This window comes from Pleurodeles waltl, chromosome 4_1 (genome assembly GCF_031143425.1).
Source record: "Pleurodeles waltl isolate 20211129_DDA chromosome 4_1, aPleWal1.hap1.20221129, whole genome shotgun sequence".
Classification (NCBI taxonomy): domain Eukaryota; kingdom Metazoa; phylum Chordata; class Amphibia; order Caudata; family Salamandridae; genus Pleurodeles; species Pleurodeles waltl.
This window is the reverse complement of record NC_090442.1, coordinates 115,476,052-115,497,231: the sequence shown is the minus strand read 5'-3', so window position 1 is coordinate 115,497,231 and position 21,180 is coordinate 115,476,052. Positions and strand designations below refer to the sequence as shown.

The window sequence follows — 21,180 nt, the reverse complement described above, 5'->3', positions numbered from 1 at the left end:
AGATAGGCCCTAGGTAGCCCCATGGGCAGGGTGCAGTGTATGTCAAAGGTGGAACATGTACTGATGTGTTTTACATTCCTAACAGTGACTTACTGCCAAATTTGGTTTGCACTGTTGCAAGGACTATCTCTCTCATAGGTTACCATGGGGACTGCCTTTAAATATCCTTAAAGTACAGCTTCCCTTTAAGAGCAGATAGAAATCTGGAGTGTGGGGTCTCTGAACTCACAATTAAAAATTATATCTGTTAGTGAAGTTGATATTTAGATTGTTAGTTTGAGAATGCCACTTTTAGAAAGTAGGCATTTTCTTGCTTTAACCATTCTGTGGCTCTGCCTGTTTGTAGATTCCCTATCTGGATCAGATTGACAGTTGGACTGTTTGTGAATCTCCTCTAGACAGTGACACAAAGGGAGCTGGGGTGTAGCCTGCGTATCATGATGAGCCGCCTGAGCTGGAAAGGAAGGGGGAGAATTGGTCACTTACACCTGAATGGGCTGTGCCTGACCTCACACAATGCAGTCTCCAACCCCCTGGTCTGTATCTGGGGCCTGGCCTGTCCAAGGCATGATCTTGTAAACAACAGAGATTTTTCTTTGGAGTTAGGCAACTTAAAAGGCAGAAAGGGGTATAAGTAGTGGACCCAAAACCCCAAACTTTAGATCACTTCTAGATTCAAGAGGAACCTCTGCCAAGGAGAAGTGTTGCCCCTGCCTGTGCCCGTGTCTGTGCTTTGTTGGGCTATCCTGCAATGGCTGCTTCTGCCTGTGAAATAGGACAAAGACTGGACTTTGTGGTATATTCCTCCTTGAGAAGAATCTCCAAGATCTTTGACTAAGGTTACCCCCTGTTCTGAAGTCTCAGGGCCATCAAAGACTTTCTCTACAAGCCCCTGACTGTCTGATGATACTCCTGCCCTGCCAAGTGGTGCCTAATCCAGTCCCTGGGCCCTTAAGAGGAGAAGCTGGTAATCAAGAAGATTAAAGACAACTGACTTCGGAAGACTCCTGACTGACGCCGCTGCCGAATCCCGTGATCTTCCAACCAATGCTGTGGTCCTGGAGTGCGACGAACTCGCAGGCCCGACACCACTGCAGCCTCACTGAAGTCTGTGACTCTGTGGAAGTCGCCGCACCATGTTGTGACCGCCGGAAGTGTGCACAGATCCAATGTTTCCCACTGACGCCACCTCAGCTCCACTGTCATGCAGAAAGGACCCGACACCTCTTTGTGATGCCTCCACTCCACAGCACTGGAACCAATGCTGCCTCGGATACAGCGATGCTGTGATCCCCGACTCGTGCACCGACTTGGTTCCTCATTTTCACAAGGTACTGTACCTGGGGGTGTGTGTGACTGCGTGACTGGCGTCATTGGCGTCAGATTGATGGGAACGACTCCGTCACGACGTCTTGATATCACCTAATTTCAGCACTTGTGTTTCTAAGCATTATTTTGTGTTTAATTTGAAAAAATTCATAACTTGACTTGTGTATGTTGGATTTTTGTAATTCTGATCTTGTTTTGTTCAGATAAATATTGGCTATTTGGCTAACATGGTTTTAAGTCATTTTGTATTTTCACTGTGTTATTGTGTGTGTTGATACAAATACTTTACACATTGCTTCAGGGTTAAGACTTGCTGCTTGTGCCAAGCTACCAAGGGGGCAGGTGTTTTTCTCCTTTGCCCTGACTAGAATGAGGATTTTTGCTTGGTCGGGGGTAACCTGACTGCCAAACAAAGACACTTCCCAGATATCCAATTAAAGCACACAAAAATATGAACATGAGCATTGAATGCAGTAAAACATTTGTGGATACCAAAATACTCACAGCAGGTAAACAATGATAGGCAGAAAAAGTGCAATACATCAACAATGAATATATGCAGTGAATATATATATATATATATATATATATATATATATATATATATTCAAGCTAGATAATTAAGAGTTAAAATGCATCACCATGGGGTTTGAATCCATCATCATCCTTGCTAACATCAAGCCGGGGAGCCCTGAACGGCAGAGACAGGAGAGCACTCCCCAGTGGGATGTGAAGTGATTGGGCAGTGCATCCCAAAATCCTCTCCTCTGTGTCAGTGCTCAGTTCTCCCTGATTTACATACTTTAAATTAACTCAAGAGGAAGATTCTAGCAATCAAACCCTCCCTTCAGTTATTGACCTCAAAAGCTAGCAGCACTTGGTCTGTGTCAAAATCATGCAAAAGAACTGGCCAGGACCCAATGTGAATTCCTGAGACAGAGCTGTACCTTTCTATGCTGAAAACATTTTCATCCTGGTACACTCTTAGTACTGCCGCATCTCCTACGATATATTCCCAGCTCTGGTGAGAACATTGAAATTATGTTCATCGTAGAAAAGTAGCTTTCTGTGGAAAAAACCCTGCCCCGCCCATGTGATGGCACCTGAAGCTAAGCACAAAATGGAGTCAGTGGTCAAGATAGAGCAGGTGGTCAAACACAGATAGCATTACAGTGTGTGAGCTGTTTGCATTTGCTTGCGCTTGTTTCCATTTAGGTGTGTATCTCTTGCAGCTAGTTCCTGTAGAGGTATGTCCCATGAAGTAGGAGTTGTTTGTGCTCTGTTGACTTGCCCTTCTCTCTTGTGCAGATGTGCATGACATTCCGATTTAGCAGTGTTTGTCCCTGAGAGTCATGTAGGGCTATTTCATGAGCACATGTTGTTTGACAGGCCTGTTGGATGTGATATATGTCCCAGTGCAGTCTCCTTCCCTGGGTGTCCTGGATGGCACCCTCCCAATTGTGCTGGTATAGTTGTCCTGTTGTTCTTTGTCTTTTCGCGTCTCTATGTTTTATGCATGCCATTGTGCTTCCAGTGTGCTGTTTGTGTAAAGTGTGTGTCTATGGCAGGGTTGTTTAAGGATGGTGTTGTTTGTGTTGCATGCCACATCCATACATATGTGTGATATATGTGAGGGCTGACCCTGGCCAGTGGTGGATGTGAGTGTTTGATTTTTATTTGTATATGTGCTCTAGGTGTGTTGTTGTTGATGTTATGACAATGTTGTGTAGCCTTCAGTATGCCTGTGCCTGAGCTTGGTGTCCATGTGTATTTGTGTAGTATTGCAGTCCAGTGTAAATATGCTTCCAAAAGGCGGTGTATTGTGACTGTGCGTGTCCGTGTTGATGTATTTTTGTGAGTGTGTGTAGTATGAGATACGTGCCTGCTGTCTGTGGCATGCCCCCCTATGATGTGTGTGCTGGCTCAACAGACAGTTTTTAAGGTTTTTTATACAGGTAGGTGTGTGTACTTACTGTTGTTGGCATCCACAGTGGCATTGATTTTGCTGTCTTTCGATGAGAATCAGGAGCGGCATGACTTTTTTGAATGGCTCACTGGTGCCACAGTCGTATGAGGCTTCCTGCAGGTGAGTGTCTCTTTATAGTGTCTGTTTCTGCCAGTTTGCACATGGTGCTTTGACCACCACGGTCACGTTGGCGGTGTACAACGTCATAATGGGTCAGGCAGAAACACAGACTCCACTAACCTGTTTGTGCTTCCTTGTGAATATGGTCATCCGTGCTGCTTGGTCGAGCCAGTGGAGCACTGACAAACTTTTGTTGGTACGACCGTATGCAAAGCTGGTAATCAGGCCCATAGTGTTTTCAATTTTTACATATATTGAGGATTGAAAATGTACTTAAGGAATACCGGATCGGGTCTTAGAAGCAACTGTGAACAAACACTATAATGGCGACACAGTCGCGCTATTTTTGGTGAAATTGCAGTCCTACCTTGAGAACTATCACTGTATTAATGAAATGCTGGGAAACCTATTTAATGAGTAACATGTGAATGTCCTTCTTTTTAAACCAGCATTTCAAAAAGGCACGGAAACCGAAACCTGTCATGCTTTGTTAATAAAGGTGATTTGGAATATTGAGGTGATATGTACATATATATATATATAAATATATATATAATCTCTCTCTCTCTCCATATATATATATATATATGGAGAGAGAGAGAAGGAGTGAGAGAGAGAGTGTGACTAAGGGCCTCCTTATGACTTTGACGGTCCCAACACGGGACCACCAAATTCATGGGGAAGACACCACGGCCATTGCAGTGGCACTCCCCTGAGCGTATTACAATGTTCCCACCAGGCTGACCGGCGGGAACATTGCAATACGTGATCCCACTAGGCTCTCCAGCGAGAACAGTGTTAATATATTGGCCTCGGCTCCCTTAAAGGAGGGACCCCTCTGTGGGTCCCAGCACTGACTTTACACCTGCCTGTTCATGGTGGACTCCCCACCATTAAAAGGCTGGCAGAAAGAGGGGTTCTAATCAGCCAGATGGTGCTGAGTTAAGTGCCACCAGGGCTGGTTACAAGCCCTACCACCGTCACCTTGTCGGGATCTTTGATCCTGGGGGGAAAGCATTCTTTTGTGGGTTAGGCTGCCAATCTTTTAATGTGCCAGTCCGGCCACTACAGCTGTTGTGGTCCAACCACCACCACGGGGTTGGCAGCCCCAGGACCACCAGCCTCGTAATGAGGCCTTAAGTAATTCAACAATAAACAAACAATTTGTAAAATATTCAGTATTATTACAGTCTTAACAATAAATTAAATTAGCAAACATATATTAGACAACACAAATATTATAGCCTTCTATTTTGGAGCTATATAAAGATAAATGTATGTATATATTTGGGTGTGTGGTTATATATATATATATATATAGATATGTAATATATATATATATATATATATATATATATATATATATATATATACATGCATTGAACACCATATCTTTGTATTGTACAACAAACATATAGGACCACAATTCTTTTGGCTATGATATTTTTGACACACTGTTTTTGTGTTCTGATATTTTTGTACACAGCTTTCTGTCAGTGATCCTAAATGAAAGATTTAAAGTGAAGCTGTCTGTAATATGATGCACAAAGGGCAAGGACAGATTAAAGATTGAGAAATGCTAAGCATATCACATTCAGAGACATATAGCAATGTTTAAAAAAAACTTTCAACCAAAGTCAGTGGTATACGGTGTGGGGATATTGTGTCTAATTCATGAAAAACAAAACATACAGGTGGAGATGTACTTCTCTACCCTCTCTTATCTGGTATCTGGGAATGTCAAGTGAATGTCACATGAATTTCCAATCCTACTTTATGATGCAGACAGGGAGGTTGCAGTCTTCTGTGCAAATGCATTTGCATTTTCAACACTAAAACATTTTCCCCTGTGGTGAAAGCCACTCCACTACCAAATGTGGTGGTCATGCATTCCACCATCTCATCCTGTAAAGAGATTTACTCCAGCCTTTGACCATTACTATAGTAGGAAAAGATCAAACAGATGTTTTTAAATGCTCCTAAACATATCTGCTTATAAGGCAAACCACACCTTGGAAGCAATGTCTTCCCTCCATTTGAGTGAAATATGAGTGTAAAATTCTCTGTAGTGGCTGCAAAGATGTTAACAATTCTTGATCCATTGCAGGTGCAAAAAAAGATTTGGCCATACATTTACATTAATGACTGAATTTGCAGTAGTGAACTGGGCCTGTGTGGATTTTTGGAGATGAGAGCTTAATACAATTCTGAGGAAAAGCAATATGGGTATTTAAAATAATTTAGACTTTCACTTTAATATCCAATTGGCAATTGTTATGCTTCAAAAGAGAGTGAACCTTAAACTTTTGATGTAATTGATATGCTTGTGTTTGGCAGATAAATGTTTGCACTTCTGCTTTTGATGAAGGATATACAAAAGGAAAACACTATGCTGCTTCTCTGACACTTAGAACTTGAATCAGAAGGCAGAAAGCAGAATACAAATAATTTCTAGAAAGATTGATGGGACACTATATTTAGAAGATGCTTTTCTCCTTAGAAGCAAGAAAATGATGGATGTTATTATTGAAATGCATATTTCACATCAAAATTAGAAAAGGAAAACAAAGTAGAATATAGGAATAGTATTGGCTTCTTGGTCACATGAGTCATAAATATAGTTCTTGTCATACCTTGAGAATTTTTTTTCATTGATCTTAACTTCTACTTAATCATTGTTCTTATACGTTTTTGAAAAGCTCTTTGCACTTCCTGGTTCCGAAGGCTGTAGATCATAGGGTTTAACATAGGTATCACCACTGTGTAAAACAAGGACACTACTTTATTCTGGGTCATCGAAGAGCTGGTTGCTGGATTTAGATACATGATGAAGATAGTCCCAAAAAACAAAGTGACCACAGTGAAGTGGGAAGCACAGGTAGAGAAGGTCTTGTATCTCCCTTTCACTGACGGGATCATCAGGATAGTCGAGATGATACGGCAGTAGGATGAAATAATGATCCCACATGATCCCATTCCAAGACATGTTGCCAGAACAAAAATCACCACCTCGTTGGTTGAGGTATCCGAACATGATAATTTTAGCAAAGGTGGGAAATCACAGAAGAAGTGGTCAATTATATTGGACCTACAGAAAGAGAGACTAAAGGTAAGGCTGGTGTGTGCTGATGCATTTATGGTACTCATCACATATGTAGCACACAACAGATAACCACATGTTCTTTGTTTTATGATGACCGGATACAGCAATGGATTACAGATGGCCACATAACAATCATATGCCATCACTACAAAGAGGAGGCATTCTGAGGTCATAAACACTGCGAAACAAAATTGCTGAACAGCGCAACCAGTGAAAGAAATTACCTTCCTGGTCAAGAGAAAGTTAGCAAGCATTTTCAGGGTGACTGATGTTGAATAACAGAGATCAATACAGGCAAGATTACACAAAAGAAAATACATTGGTGTACGGAGATGAGTATCTGTGCAGATTAATACAGAGATTCCAAAATTGCCCAGTACCGTGATAAGATAGACCAGGGTAAAGATCACAAAGAGCATGATCTGAAGCTCTGAATCACTGGTGAGACCCAGAAGAATAAACTCCGTCACCACGGTGTAATTAGCTGCTCCCATATAATAATCCATGGAGCACTCTTAGCTTGGGAATAAAACTTCACTCACTGTTTTCTCTAGTAAAATGAAAGATGAAGCTAAGTAATCTACTATTTGTTATCTCTTTCCATTCAAACCTCAGGATCAAATGTGATGAGAAGATATTGTTTGCAACTGCTGGCAACTTGAACAACTCAATTCTGCTTAATATATTCCACTGTAAGAAAGAAAGAAAAATAGGGATGTAGAATTAGTTTACAAGATGATCGCTTTGCCGACAAACCTTTTATATATGTAAACAATCAGCTAGTGTTCTTGCTGTTACCCCAGTTATACTTGGAAGAAACATCACATGCAATTTGTTAGAAAATTCATACACATAGTCAAGCAACAACCACAATTCTCTGTTATGGTGAAGTCACAAGAAAACTCTAAATTACCTGTGCTCAACCCTCTGGTAGCATGGCACAGAGCAGTCACAACACAAGAAAAATCCCAAATTTGAAAAATAGAATGAATAATTCAAGACCAAGACAACAATAATCTAGTCAGTAGAAACTCATACAAGCAAACTTAAAAATGTAAGTGAAAATATTGCCAAAATGCACAAAACACCAACTGTGGTTATCTGGTCATACCTGACCAGGGCAAAGTCACAAGTTCAGGCTGCAGAGTCCTATTAGGCCCACCAAACAAGAGTGCCTTAAATCTTGGTTGTGGAGCATTGTGAGTTCTTGAGTTGAGTATAGGCCATGGAGCTCAGGCCATACAAGGTCCTGGTGTGCAGATGTATCATGCAACTGCAATTCTAGGAGTTGCAAGACTGCGATGCAAGGTCCTGCATCATCAATAAGACTGCCATTGACAAGCAGCTTGCAATGCAAATTCCTGACGCGAGGATGCATTGCAGAGTGCCAGTTCTGATAAGGATGCAGGCTATGATGTGAAGTTCTGAGTCGGGGTTCTGCCTTACTGCCTTTCTGATTCAGAATGTTTGGGAGGCAATGCGTTGTGCAGTGGCTCCTTTACAGAGTTTCTAGGAGGTGATACATCATGCTGCATCTGCTCTACTGAGATCACAGATGGTCTGGTAGAGCACTTTTAGGCTCACCTTCAAGGGTGCAGGACTGGGTCCTGGTGCTGTGCTCCAGGCTTGGGGAGGCTCTTCTGTCCATGAGGCTCTGATCAAGAGGACAGACAATTAACCCTTAGACTTAAGTCACTATGGTGGCCCTGGGTTCAAGATGTGGGTCCAGTCTTTCTCACTCAGTCAGGGGAGCAGCAAGGCAGCACAGCAGGACAGCAGAGTGGCCATCCTTCTTGCAGCAAAGCATCACAGTAGTCCGTCTTCAAGTCTTCCACAGGTACAGGTGTGTACTAAAAATCCTGAGGTCTAATATTTATACCTGGTGGCCATTTTGAATTTGAGGACGATTCTGAGGTTTTCCACCCCAGAGGTGTTTGAAATTTTCTGCCTTCCTGCTCTGGCCCCAGATTGTCTTTGGTCACAAAAGACCGGTGACACCTGCTTTATGACTGTGTTCAGATCACATCTATAGTTGTTTAAATAGTGACCACAATGCAAAGAAACGATGGTGGGCATATCTCTCCTTTTGTATATTTTTGTTACATATATTTGTGAAGTGATCGTTATATTTTTGTCTATACTATGTTATATTTATGTTTGTACTATGTGTGATGGAGTGTTTTATGACGAGCTTCTGTTGTCCTTTATTAAAAGATCTAAATAAATAAGGGAAAGGAATTGTCCCAGAAATCAGGAGTGAGTACTGGTTTCCTAAAATAAGAATTGGATTTGTCCCTGACTGTCTATTTATTGCATTATGCTCATCAAAAACCTCAGCATTGCTATAACCAAACAGTGCTACCACTTTCTGGGAGGGTTCTCCTTCGGCGCAGCATCGTTTGAACACGCTGTCAAACTTGGGCTCAGGAGGGCAACCAGCACCAGATCTTAGCCTGACATGCTAGGAATCAGTCACACGTTGCCAGGGAGAAGTCAAAAGCATTCAATCTTCTGCTCATGCAGAGTGATTCTCCATTACGAAGATTGGAGTCCCACAGCAAAGTGGAAGTCTTTAAGAACCCTGTGACTTTAGAAACAGAGGGATGCACTCCAAGGCCCATTGGAGATTTGTAGGAAAGTAACGTCTTTCTTGGCAGGTTACACCCAATTTTACATGTATGTCAGTATGTTTTTTCCTGTTGCACTGGGATCCTGCTAGCCAGGACCCCAGTGCTCATAGTTTGTGGCCTAAATGTGTATGCCTGTGTAGTGCCTAACTGTGTCACTGAGGCGCTGCTAATCAGAACCTCAGTGCTCATGTTCCCTCTGCCTTTACATTTGTCACTATACGTTAGTGACAGCATTTGCCAATTTCAATTGGCATACTGGACCCCCCTTATAAGTCCCTAGTACATGGTACCTAGGTACCCAGGGCATTGGGGTTCTAGGAGATCCCTATGGGCTGCAGCATTTCATTTGCCACCCATAGGGAGCCCAGACAATTCTTACACAGGACTGCCACTGCAGCCTGAATGAAATGACGTCCATGTAATTTCACAGCCATTTTACACTGCACTTAAGTAACTTACAAGTCACCTGCATGTCTAACCCTCACTTAGTGAAGGTTAGGTGCAAAGTTACTAAATGTGACTTAGCCAAGGTGCCCCCACATAGTTCAGGGCAATTTCCCAAGACTTTATGAGTGTGGGACACCATTACACGCGTGCACTACATATAGGTTAACACCTATATGTAGCTTCACAATGGTAACTCCGAATATGGCTATGTAACATGTCTAAGATCATGGAATTGTCCCCCCATGCCAAATCTGGGATTGTGTGCCAATCCCATGCATCCCCAGGGCTCCAGCATGGACCCCGGGCACTGCCAAACTAGCTCTCTGGGATTTTCACTGCAGCTACCGCTGCTGCCAACCCACAGACATTCTTCTGCCCTCCTGTGGTCTGGGCACCCCAGTCCCAGGAAGGCAGAACAAAGGATTTCCTCTGAGAGAGGGTGTTGAACCCTCTCCCTTTGGAAATAGGTGGCCCAGGCCTCTCCTGGCCTCTGGGAATGCTTCGAAGGGCACAGATGGTGCCCTCCTTGCATAAACCAGTTTACACAAGTTCAGGGATCCCCCAGCTTCTGCTCTGGTGTGAAACTGGACAAAGGAAAGGGGAGTGACCACGCCGCTGTCCATCACCACCTAAGGGGTGGTGCCCAGAGCTCCTCCAGTGTGTCCCAGACCTCTGCCATCTTGAATGCAGAGGTGTGAGGGCACAGTGGAGGCCTCTGAGTGGCCAGTGCCTGCAGGTGATGTCAGAGACCCCTCCTGATAGGTGCTTACCTGACTAGGTGGCCAATCCTCCACTGAGGGCTATTTAGGGTCTCTCCTGTGGGTTTCTCAGCAGATTACGAATGCAAGAGCTCACCAAAGTTCCTCTGCATCTCCCTCTTCGACTTCTGCCAAGGATCGACCGCTGACTGCTCCAGGAAGCCTGCAAAACTGCAACAAAGTAGCAAGAAGACTACCAGCAACATTGTAGCGCCTAATCCTGCCGGCTTTCTCGACTATTTCCTGGTGGTGTATGCTCTGAGGGCTGTCTGCCTTCACCCTGCACTGGAAGCCAAGAAGAAATCTCCTGTGGGTCGACGGAATCTTCCCCCTGCTACTGCAGGCACCAAACCTCTGCTTCTCTGGTCCTCTGGGTCCCCTCTCATCTTGTCTTGACAAGCCTGGTCCCTGGAACACAGGAGCTGGATCCAGGTGACCCAGACAGTCCAGTGGTCCTTCTGTCCAAATTTGGTGGAGGTAAGTCCTTGCCTTCCCACACCAGACAGTAATCCTGTGTACTGCGTGAACTTCAGCTGCTAGTGCACTTTTGCAAGGAATCCTTTGTGCACAGCACAGCCCAGGTCCCCAGCACTCCGTCCTGCATTGCTCAACTCGCTAAGTTGACCACCGGCTTCGTGGGACCCCCGTTGTAGTGTTGAGATGACCGCTGTGCTCAGTTTTCTTGAATTCATGTTCAAGTGCTTCTGCGGGTGCTGCCTGCTTCTGTGTGGGCCCTCTGTACTGCTGAGTACCCCATCTGTATCCTCCTCCAAGGGGCAACCTCCTGCTCCTTCCTGGGCCCGGACAGCACCTATTTTCTTCGACCGTGACCTTTGTGGCTAACAAGGCTTGTTTGTGGTCTTTCTGCGTAGAAACAAATCTGCGTCCTCCAGCACACCGTGGGACATCTTCTGTGAAAAGGAGAAGTTCCTGGCATCTTCCGTTGTTGCAGAATCTTCAGCTTCTTCCACCCATTTTGCATTTTCATCCGGGGTTTAGTGGGCTCCTGCCCCCCCTGGACATTTTTGTGACTCTTGGACCTGGGCCCCTTCCTTTGCAGGTCCTCAGGTCCAGGAATCCATCTTCAGTGCTTTGCAGTCTGTTGTAGTCTTTGCAGAATCTCCTGTCACGTCTTTAGTGTTTTTCTGGGGAAGTAGGGTAACTTTACTCCTACTTTTCAGGGTCTTGGAGTGGGGTATCTTGGACACCCTTAGTGTTTTCTTACACTACCAGCAACCCTCTACACACTACACTAGGCCTGGGGTCTCTAAGTGGTTTGCATCCCACTTGCTTAGTATATGGTTTGTGTTGCACCTAGGCCTATTGCATCCTATTGTATTCTACAGTGTTTGCACTATTTTTCTAACTGTTTACTTACTTGATTTTGGTTTGTGTGAATATTTTGTGTATTTTACTTACCTCCTAAGAGAGTATATCCTCTGAGATGTTTCTGACACATTGTCACTAGAATAAAGTACCTTTATTTTTAGTAACTCTGAGTATTGTGTTTCTTATGATATAGGACCTATATGATATAAGTGGTATAGTAGGAGCTTTGCATGTCTCCTAGTTCAGCCTAAACTGCTCTGCTGTAGCTACCTCTATCAGCCTATGCTGCTAGAACACTAATAATCTACTAATAAGGGATAACTGGACCTGGCACAAGGTGTAAGTACCATCAGTTACCCACTATAAGCCAGGCCAGCCTCCTACAAAATCCAATTACACCAGAAAGTAGGACTTATCACCCCTATTCTAAACATACCAAGTGTTACAAAGCTACTCCTTTCTGATCAGGAATTACCAGTTAAATGTGTATAAGATAATTCCAAATGCTAACCTTTGAGACTCACAGCAGTGAAAAACAATATAGGCTGCTTGCCATTACCAAGACATGCAAAACATAAAGGTATGTGTCCTACCTTTTACTTACACGGCACCCTCCCCATAGGGCTACCTAGGGCCTACCTCAGGGGTGATGTATGTGCTATAAAAGGGGGGTTTATAGCTTGGCAAGTAGTTTTAATTGCCAAGTCGAAGTGGCAGTAGCCCGCACATACAGGCACTGCAATGGCAGGCCTGAGAAAGGTTGGGAATGCTACCTCTGTGTGTGGTACAATCAGTGCTGCAGGCCCTCTAATAGCATTCCATTTACAGTGCCTAGGTATATGGTATACCACTATACAAGACACTGACAAGTAAAGTATGTCAAAAATGTGTATACAATTATATCATTATTAGAGGGGAGAACACTTGAACTTTAGCACTGGTTAATAGTGGTTAAGTGCACAGAGTCCTAAAGCAACAAAAAGAAGGTCAGCATAATAGGATTTTAACATACACATTTCATTTAAAAGTAAGAGGTAAATGGAGGGGAAATGTGTTTAGAACATTTCTACTATGGAGTATTACGATCTCACATTGTTTTCACTTGGAAGTGTACCATTTTACCACTGACATCAAATCTTTCATTGCCATACATACCTTTTGTCTCACACTTTTTGTTCCCTCTTTCCACTATCTTTTCTCCCCGTCCCCTTTCCTACCCTTAATGAGTGTGCACTTCACCCCAAGTCCACTTACTATTTTTTTGCCACCTGTCATACCCTCAGTGGATCACAATTTTAAAATATTTTTTTACCACACGAAGATGGCTGCACCCATATGCATGCACCTTTCATTGGCTTTGGTATTATTTATACAAATCTCAGTAAAAGAAGGCAGCTTAGGATGTGAGCACATCTTTGAACAGGATTCGTCTACATAAACTAAAAATGCTTTCAAACATTGATGCAACAAATGTGTGCATGTGTATATGAGGAACTTTGAACAGGTTTAGTACACATAAAATGCTTTTAAAGATAGCCACTGCAGATGCATACACATCAGAGATGGACATCTGTAACCCACTTACATTATTTTCAGACCTCCCATTGAAGGAAGTTGTCTGAGGATGAGACACATTTGTGGTGGCGGTGGCCATCAAATTTTTCTTTTGTCAGGTTTGTTTTCATAAGTACAAGATTATTTTACTCCTTTCCCACTAGAACAAAGTTTCCTCTTTTTTCTTTTCTCATGTTCTTCTTATGCATGTCCTCTCCTTTATCTTGTGCTGAGTTTCTGACTGTACTGTGACAGTCCAGTGGCCTGCCTTATCCTGCCCTGTCATGAGCCAGCTGGCCTGCCACTCAACATTTCTCCAATCACTTCTCCATCATTAGTTTTACAGATTCCTATGTCCTTGAGGATGCTGGTTAGTTGCTGACTGTGAGAGGCCAACTGCGACTATCCGTCTGCCTGTACAGCCCAGGTGGTAATGCACTCTAATGTATGCAGCTACCCATTTCTACTGTTCTCCCCTCCCCTTGGCCCCTGCTTATTTTTTTGTCACAGACCACTAATGGTAAAATCAAAATACCATTGTGAGAAAGCAGATTATTAGTTGGAGTGGATAGTATTCCACCATAAGTAATATAGGCACTATTCTTGATAGGTCCAGTAAAGGATTTGGTAATTTAAAATTAAACTCACACCCTGCTAGAAATGGCAACAGTGACAGCAGGTTGATCTCCTCTGAGGGCCCTGGGACATCAGCCAAGAAAGTAAGGACAATCTGAGGTTGACCTATCATTCCACCCACCTAATTTAGATGGGTGGAATGCCATTTCAGTTTTCACTTATGCCACTAGCAGGAAAAGCCTGGGGCCAAGGGGCAGTGGCAACTGCTAAATGCTTCCCCCACCATAGGAGGTTTTCATGGCAAGGGGAGCATTGCATTTGTTATTTTCAGAAATAAATAAGGAACCTGTTTGGTACAGAGACTGAGCCCTGCATCAAAGAGAAACATGTATTGACAGGAAATACTGTGATGGCAGTTCTTGCCATGCATTATAAATGACCATCAGCTTGGCAGTCATTTATAAATTTGGTGGACAGAGTAGTCTCCACCTTGTGGACATGAAGTTTTCAGCCAGGCCAACGGACATTACTCCATCTGTCAAAATCTAAATCCAGCCTTCAGTCACTTTTTGGAGCTTGGATTCCATCAACAGGAAAGGCTGCAAGCTGTAGCAGAACAGCACTGCACAAGGATTTATACCCACTCATGGACATCACACTTTGCTGCAGTGGAAAAGCTTTGAGCAGGAGTAGCCAATTAGCAACACCTCTTCAACAAATTGTTACAATAGGTTTACCCCAGTCTTCTGAAAGTTATTAGAGCCAAAACATTTCAAAGGCCCAGGTTTCCTAGAATGTAGGGAGGAGAACACTTTGACACATTCAGAGGCCCAGGACCTCACAAACAGCACTACAAAATAAGCTATCAGCATGGTCCAGGGCAGATCCAGGTGGAAATGTTTAGCTGGGCACACCAGGAAAAAGGTTTCAAGCAGCTTGTTATCCCTGTAGGTTAACAAGAGATCGCCAAACTGGCCTCTGAAGTCCACTTCTTTGTCCTGGCTGCAAGTGGGGGCTGGTACTTTATCCTTGCACATCTCAAACACATGTGCAATCCTTGTTCTGTCTTCAAAAGACCAATAGTTTTCTGAAGTGTGCCCAGACATGCCACATTTATCCTTGCCACTAGCATGTGGGTGGGGGAGACTCCTGGCCTCTCCCGTACCAATGGGGTAGAAGTTTCCAGGGGTAATCCTACCCATTTTCTCAGCAGGTCATGTGTCCTCTACTGCAAACAATATCACACTGCCTGTCCCTGCCTAAATCTAAGGTGGTGACCCCCTATTTCCCTTATGCAGAGCTTGTGTGCCCACTTCAAATCATTTGTGGGGGTAGCTCCTCTCCCCCTAGAATTAGAGTCTGTCTGACTGATGGGACAAAGAAGTGCCTTGCCCAGGTGCTAGCTGATATTTGTGCCAGGGTAGGCCTCTTTGAGGTCAATCAAGTTTCTGGGAACAGCTTAGATGGTATTAGTGCCAGCATAGCAGAACGCCTCCCCACACCCATGCCGTTTGTCTCTTGGAGCAAGTTCACACCTAATTAAGATATGAGATAATCATGCAAAAAGAGGCACTTTCCTACAAGCACAACATTTGGAAATGGTATATAGGCCCTCATTCTAACTCTGGCGGGCGGCGGTTGCCGCCCGCCAGGGGGGAACTGCCATTTGCCCGCTACGCGGCCAAAATAGCGCTTCCCCCATTCCGACCTTCTCGCTGGGCCGGCGGGCGCTAACCATGTTAGCGCCCGCCGGCCAAGCGGGAAGGAGGGCTGCAACACAGAAGCCGGCTCCGAATGGAGCCGGCGGTGTTGCGGCCGTGCGACGGGTGCAGTTGCACCCATCGCGCTTTTCACTGTCTGCTAGGCAGACAGTAAAAAGCCGGCCGGGGCCCTGTTAGGGGGCCCATGCACTGCCCATGCCAGTGGCATGGGTAGTGCAGGGGCCCCCAGGGGCCCCAGGAGACCCGTTCCCGCCAGCCTCTTCCTGGCAGTGAAAACCGCCAGAAACCGGCTGGCGGGAAGGGGGTCAGAATCCCCAAGGCAGCGCTGCTTGCAGCGCTGCCCTGGCGGATTCGCCCAGCCGGGGGTAAACCGGCGGGAAACTGCCGGCCCCGGTTTTCTGACCGCGGCTTTACCGCCGCGGTCAGAATGGGCTTGGAAGCACCGCCAGCCTGTTGGCGGTGCTTCCATCATTTGCGGCCCTGGCGGTTTTTACCACCAGGGTCGAAATTACCCCCATAATGTTATTATGTATTTTTTACTAAGAGACAGAATAACCCTACTGGTCTTGAAAATAACTAATATGTTTCATAGGAAGCAGGAAGCATAATTTGTGCAACCTCATTTCAAAAGTGAAAAAATAGTGATCTCTCTTGGAAGAAGAGTTAAGCCTAGGCTTCCATAGCTAAATGAATCTAGTATACACCTTGTTGTGTTTAAACAATTGCTGATAGTTTGTGGCCTATATGTGTTGTCACTATGCTTGACTGTGTCACTAGAGTTCTGCTAACCAGAACACCAGTGCTTATGCTCTCTCTGTGTACCAAAATTGTCTCTATAGTTTAGTGACTGCATATTCCAATTCTAATTGGCACACTGGACCCTCCTAATAAGTCCCTAGTATATGGTACCTAGCTGCCCAGGGAATTGGTGTTAGAGGAGATCAATATGGGCTGCAGCAATTCTTTTGCCACCCATAGGGGGCTCAGACAAACCCTTACACAGGACTGCAGCCTGCGTAAAATAGTGCACACACTATTTCACAGCCATTTTCACTTCACTTAAGTAATTTATAAGTCACCTATATGTCTAACCTTCATTTACTGAAGGTTAGGTACAAGGTTACTGTGTCTGAGGGTACCCTTGCACTAGCAAACGTGCCCCCACATAGTTCAGCGCTATTTCCCGGGACTTTGTGAGTGCCGGGACGCCATTACACGCGTGCACTACATATAGGTCAATACCTATATGTAGCTTCACAATGGTGACTCCCAATATGGCCATGTAGCCTGTCTAAGATCATGGAGTTTTCCCCCATTACAAATCTGGTATTCTGGAGCCAATTCCATGCATCCTGGGTGCTCCACCATGGACCCCCAGTACTGCCAAACCAGCTCTCTGAGGCTTGCACTGCAGCTACAGCTGCTGCCACCTCACAGACAGGGTCCTCCCTCCTGGGGTCTGGGTAGCCCAGTCCCAGGAAGGCAGAACAAAGCATGTCCTCTGAGAGCAGGGTGTTACACCCTCTCCCTCTGGAAATAGGTGTTACAGGCTGAGGAGGGGTAGCCTCCCCCAGCCTCTGAAAATGCTTTGTCGGGCACAGATGGTGCCCTCCTTGCATAAACCAGTCTACACTGGTTCAGGAACCCCTTCTCCCCTGCTCTGGTGGGAAACTGGACATAGGAAAGGGGAGTGACCACTCCCCTGTCCATCACCACCCCAGGGGTGGTGCCCAGAGCTCCTCCAGTGTGTCTCAGACTTCAGCCATCTTGCTTAGCAAGGTGTGGGGGAACTCTGGAGGCCTCTGAGTGGTCAGTGCCAGCAAGTGACATCAGAGACCCCTCCTGATAGCTCCAAGTCAGCAACTGCAACAGTTTCCATGGTGTGCATGCTCTGGGGACTCCCTGTCTTCATCCTGCACCAGAAGGACCGAAGAAATCTCGCGTGGAGTGACGGAGTCACTCCCCTGCTCCAAGCAGGCACCTTCCAATGCAACAACCTGTACCCTGGGACTCCTCTTATGGTGATGAGCGTGCTCCTAAGGACACAGAGGGTGAACATCATTGACATACACTGTCCTGAGGTCCTGCTGATGCAATTTGGAGGAGGTAAGACCTTGCCTTCCCCCAGAACAATGGTACCCCTGTGTTTTATGTCTTCTTCAGCTCCTGAGGCCTCAGTGCACTCTCTGCAAAATTCCTTCGTGCACAGCCTGCCCCAGGCACCCAGCACTCCATCCTGCAATGCTCAACTTGCTGAGTTGTTCTTCGGCGGCGTGGGACCTTCTTTTGTTGTGCTGCAACAACTGTATTTTGCACCTCATTTGGACCTGGATCCTGTGGCTTCTGGGGGTGCTGGCTAGCTTCCTGAGGGCCCTCTAAAGTGCTGAGAGCCCTCTCTTCCTCCTCACACAGAGTTGAGGCCACCAGGTCCCCCCTGGGTCCATCCAGAGCCATTTTTATGAAAAACACACTGTTGCCGTAGCCAAGCCTTGTTGGCACCTTCCAACACGAAATCTCATCTGCAACAATATCCACGCCGTGGGACATCTTTTGCATCATGCAGGAACCCACTGGCATCTTCCTAGGGTGCATTTCTGCAGTCTTCAGCTAACCAGAACACTTATTTTGCACCCTCTTCTGGGTTGGCATGGGCTCCTGTCCCTCCTGGAACTTCTTTCGACTCATCCAGCAGTTGTTCTTTGCAGACTTGGTTAGCTGCTGCAAAATCCCAAAAATGAGGTGTAGTGTGTCCTAAGGAAACTTGCACTACTTTACTCCTGCTTTTCTGGGCTATGGGGTGGGGTAATTTACTTACCTTTACTGTATTCTGACTCTCCCAGCGATTCTGCACACACTACACTTGTCTAGGGGGGATTTCGTGATTCACATTCCACTTTTTTAGTATATGGTTTGTGTTGCCCCTAGACCTATTTTCTTCCATTGCATTCTAAGTGATTTCCTATTGTTTGCATTGTTCTATGACTATTTAGTTATCTAATGTTGGTGTCTACTGTACATATTGTGTATAATACATACCTCCAGAAGGAGTATTGTCTCTAAGATATTTTTAGTACTGTGTCACCCAAATAAATACCTACATTTTTGTAACACTGAGTATTGTTTTTACTTGTTTATAAGTACGGTGTAACTATAAGTGGTATTGCAAGAGATTTGCATGTCTTCTAGTTCAGCCTAAGCTGCTCTGCTATAGCTACCTCTATCAGCCTAAGCTGCTAGAACACTACTACTTCCCTAATAAGGGATAACTGGACCTGGTATAAGGTGTCAGTACCCAAGGTACCCGCTACAAACCAGGCCAGCCTTCTACAATTCTGTATCAATATAACATGTTATTGAGATTTATTTAAAGTAGTTTGGCTCCTAATTTGTAATAAAATTAATATAACTTTACTTATTGTCTACTGTTCCTTAATAAGGGCCTCCAGCTGCATCAACACCATATGATGAAATTTGGATTCTGAAGATGGTGATCTGCAACAAGAATGTTTGAGCATATTTATTGTGTGGTATTTTGTTGTGGTGGTTGTGGTGCGTTCTGCTGATTTTTATGCTCTTGTGTTTTTGCACTGCATCATTGCAATGTGACTGTAGTCGTGTTGCATTTGGTTTCTTGTGATGTGCCCTCTCAGTTCAAGGCCCCCCTCCAGCTGCAGGCTTGTCCCTGTGCCTCATTTTTTTCTTCCTGTTTCACTCGTTTTCCTATTACTTCTGTTTTTTCTATTTCTTTTCCTTTTTTCTCCCCTACTTTCCCTGCCTCCCTCCCAAGCCGCTCCGGCTCCTGCGGCATGAGCCCCTTCTCCCCGCAAAGCACCATTCCTGCCCTCCCGCCTCACCAGCTGATCGCTCCCCAACCCCCTTTCCTTCTTTTTGGCGGCTGCAGCTAAAAGCATGCCAACGGCAAGCCCATCTGTGCCCATCCGCGCCCGGACCGCGCCCAGCACCAGGAACCCTGGATCTTCACTAAGCCACCCCCTAGCCATCCTTCGTTACGACACCAAGACCCTCCACCACCTTAACACCAGACATCTCAGCAACTGCTGCACAATCTCCCCCAAGGGCACCCAGGGACCTTTCACCTGCAGGAACTGCAACTTCAGCACTGGCCTCAACAAGCTGAAGGTACCCTCTACAAACAAAGGTACCAACACCCTCCACAACCCCATCAACTGCCTCCTCCTGAACATCCGCTCCCTCCACAAACACACCACTGAACTCTGGGATTTGATCTACACAGCCTGACTGGACATCGCCTTCCTTACCGAGACCTGGATCAATCCCACCTCGGGGCCAGACATCACCATCGCCATTCCCGATGAATACAGCATCCTAAGGAAGGACCGGCCCTCCCACCTGGGCGGAGGACTCACCATCGCACATGAGTCCTCACTACGTGTCAAGGTCGTCCCAGAAGAACAATGTGCCACCATGGAACACCTTCACTTCCAGGTCCACTCCAACCACAACTCCTCCATCCGTGACACCCTGGTGTACATGCCACTGAGCCCCTGCCCAGCATTCATTGACTACGTTGTATACATCAATACCCCCCAGGCCCTGGAGTCAGAAGACTACCTCCTCCTCGGAGACCTGAATTTCCACCTCGAGGACCACGCAGACCCAAACACAACTCCTTTACTCGATAACCTTGCAACCCTCGGCCTCAAACAGCTAGTCTCAGCACCTACACACATCTCAGGACACACATTGGACCCCACCTTCACGTGGACCGACTACCGCTGCTTACATTTCACATTCACCGCACCAAGCAGCTGCACCCCCATGACTCCCCACGGGAAATGGAATGAAATCACCAACGAGCAACTCACCTCAGCTCTTGCCAAATCCTTCCCTCCTCCCTCCGATGATGCCAACACAGCAGTGAGCAACCTCAACACATGGATCACCAAATGTGCCGACACTCTAGCCCCCCCTCCGTCTAACATCGTACCTAAGAAATTCAGCTGGTTCCCCACCGAACTCGAAGAATCAAAGCGCACCCATGGACGCTTAGAGAAACAATAGAGGAACAGCGAAACCAGCGAAGACCTCGCCTCCTTCAGAGCCTCAACCGCCACCCCCCGCTGAAACCTCAAGAACTCAAGGAAGGACGCACTCTGGGATCTTATCAATTCCTCCACACACAACTTTATTGAACTCTTCTCAGTCATCAACCAGTTCACAAATCCCCCCTCAGAAGCCACCAGCATCCCCCCATCACAGGACCTCTGCAACAATCTTGCTACCTTTTTCCACAGCAAGATCCAGGAGATCTATGATAGCTTCCTCCCAGAACAATCCTGCACCAGAAGCTGTGACCAACCCATCCCCCTAGAACCCACCCAGACCATCCTCAGCTGGCGCCATCCATCGCCCCAGAGCTCTGAAACATGATGAACTGCTCCATCAACACTGGCACCTTCCCCGAGGACTGGAAACATGCCGAAATATGCCCTCTCCTAAAGAAACCCTTAGCCGACCCATCAAAACTAAAGAGTTTCTGTCCCAACTCTCTACTACCCTACTCCGCCAAAGTACTGGAGAAAGCAATTAATGCACAACTACAGAATTTTATCAAGGCCAACAACTCCCTGGACAGCTCCCAGTCCCAGCAACCACAGCACGGAGA

General features: G+C 45.6%; 1 protein-coding gene across 1 annotated transcript; it reads right to left on the bottom strand.

Annotated features, from left to right (window-relative positions):
- Positions 1-6,079: 6,079 nt before the first annotated feature.
- LOC138287086 (olfactory receptor 5AR1-like) lies at positions 6,080-7,024 on the bottom strand. The gene has a single exon (XM_069227448.1). It carries the CDS (start codon positions 7,022-7,024, stop codon positions 6,080-6,082), a length of 945 nt encoding a protein of 314 aa, XP_069083549.1.
- Between the last annotated feature and the right edge of the window lie 14,156 nt (positions 7,025-21,180).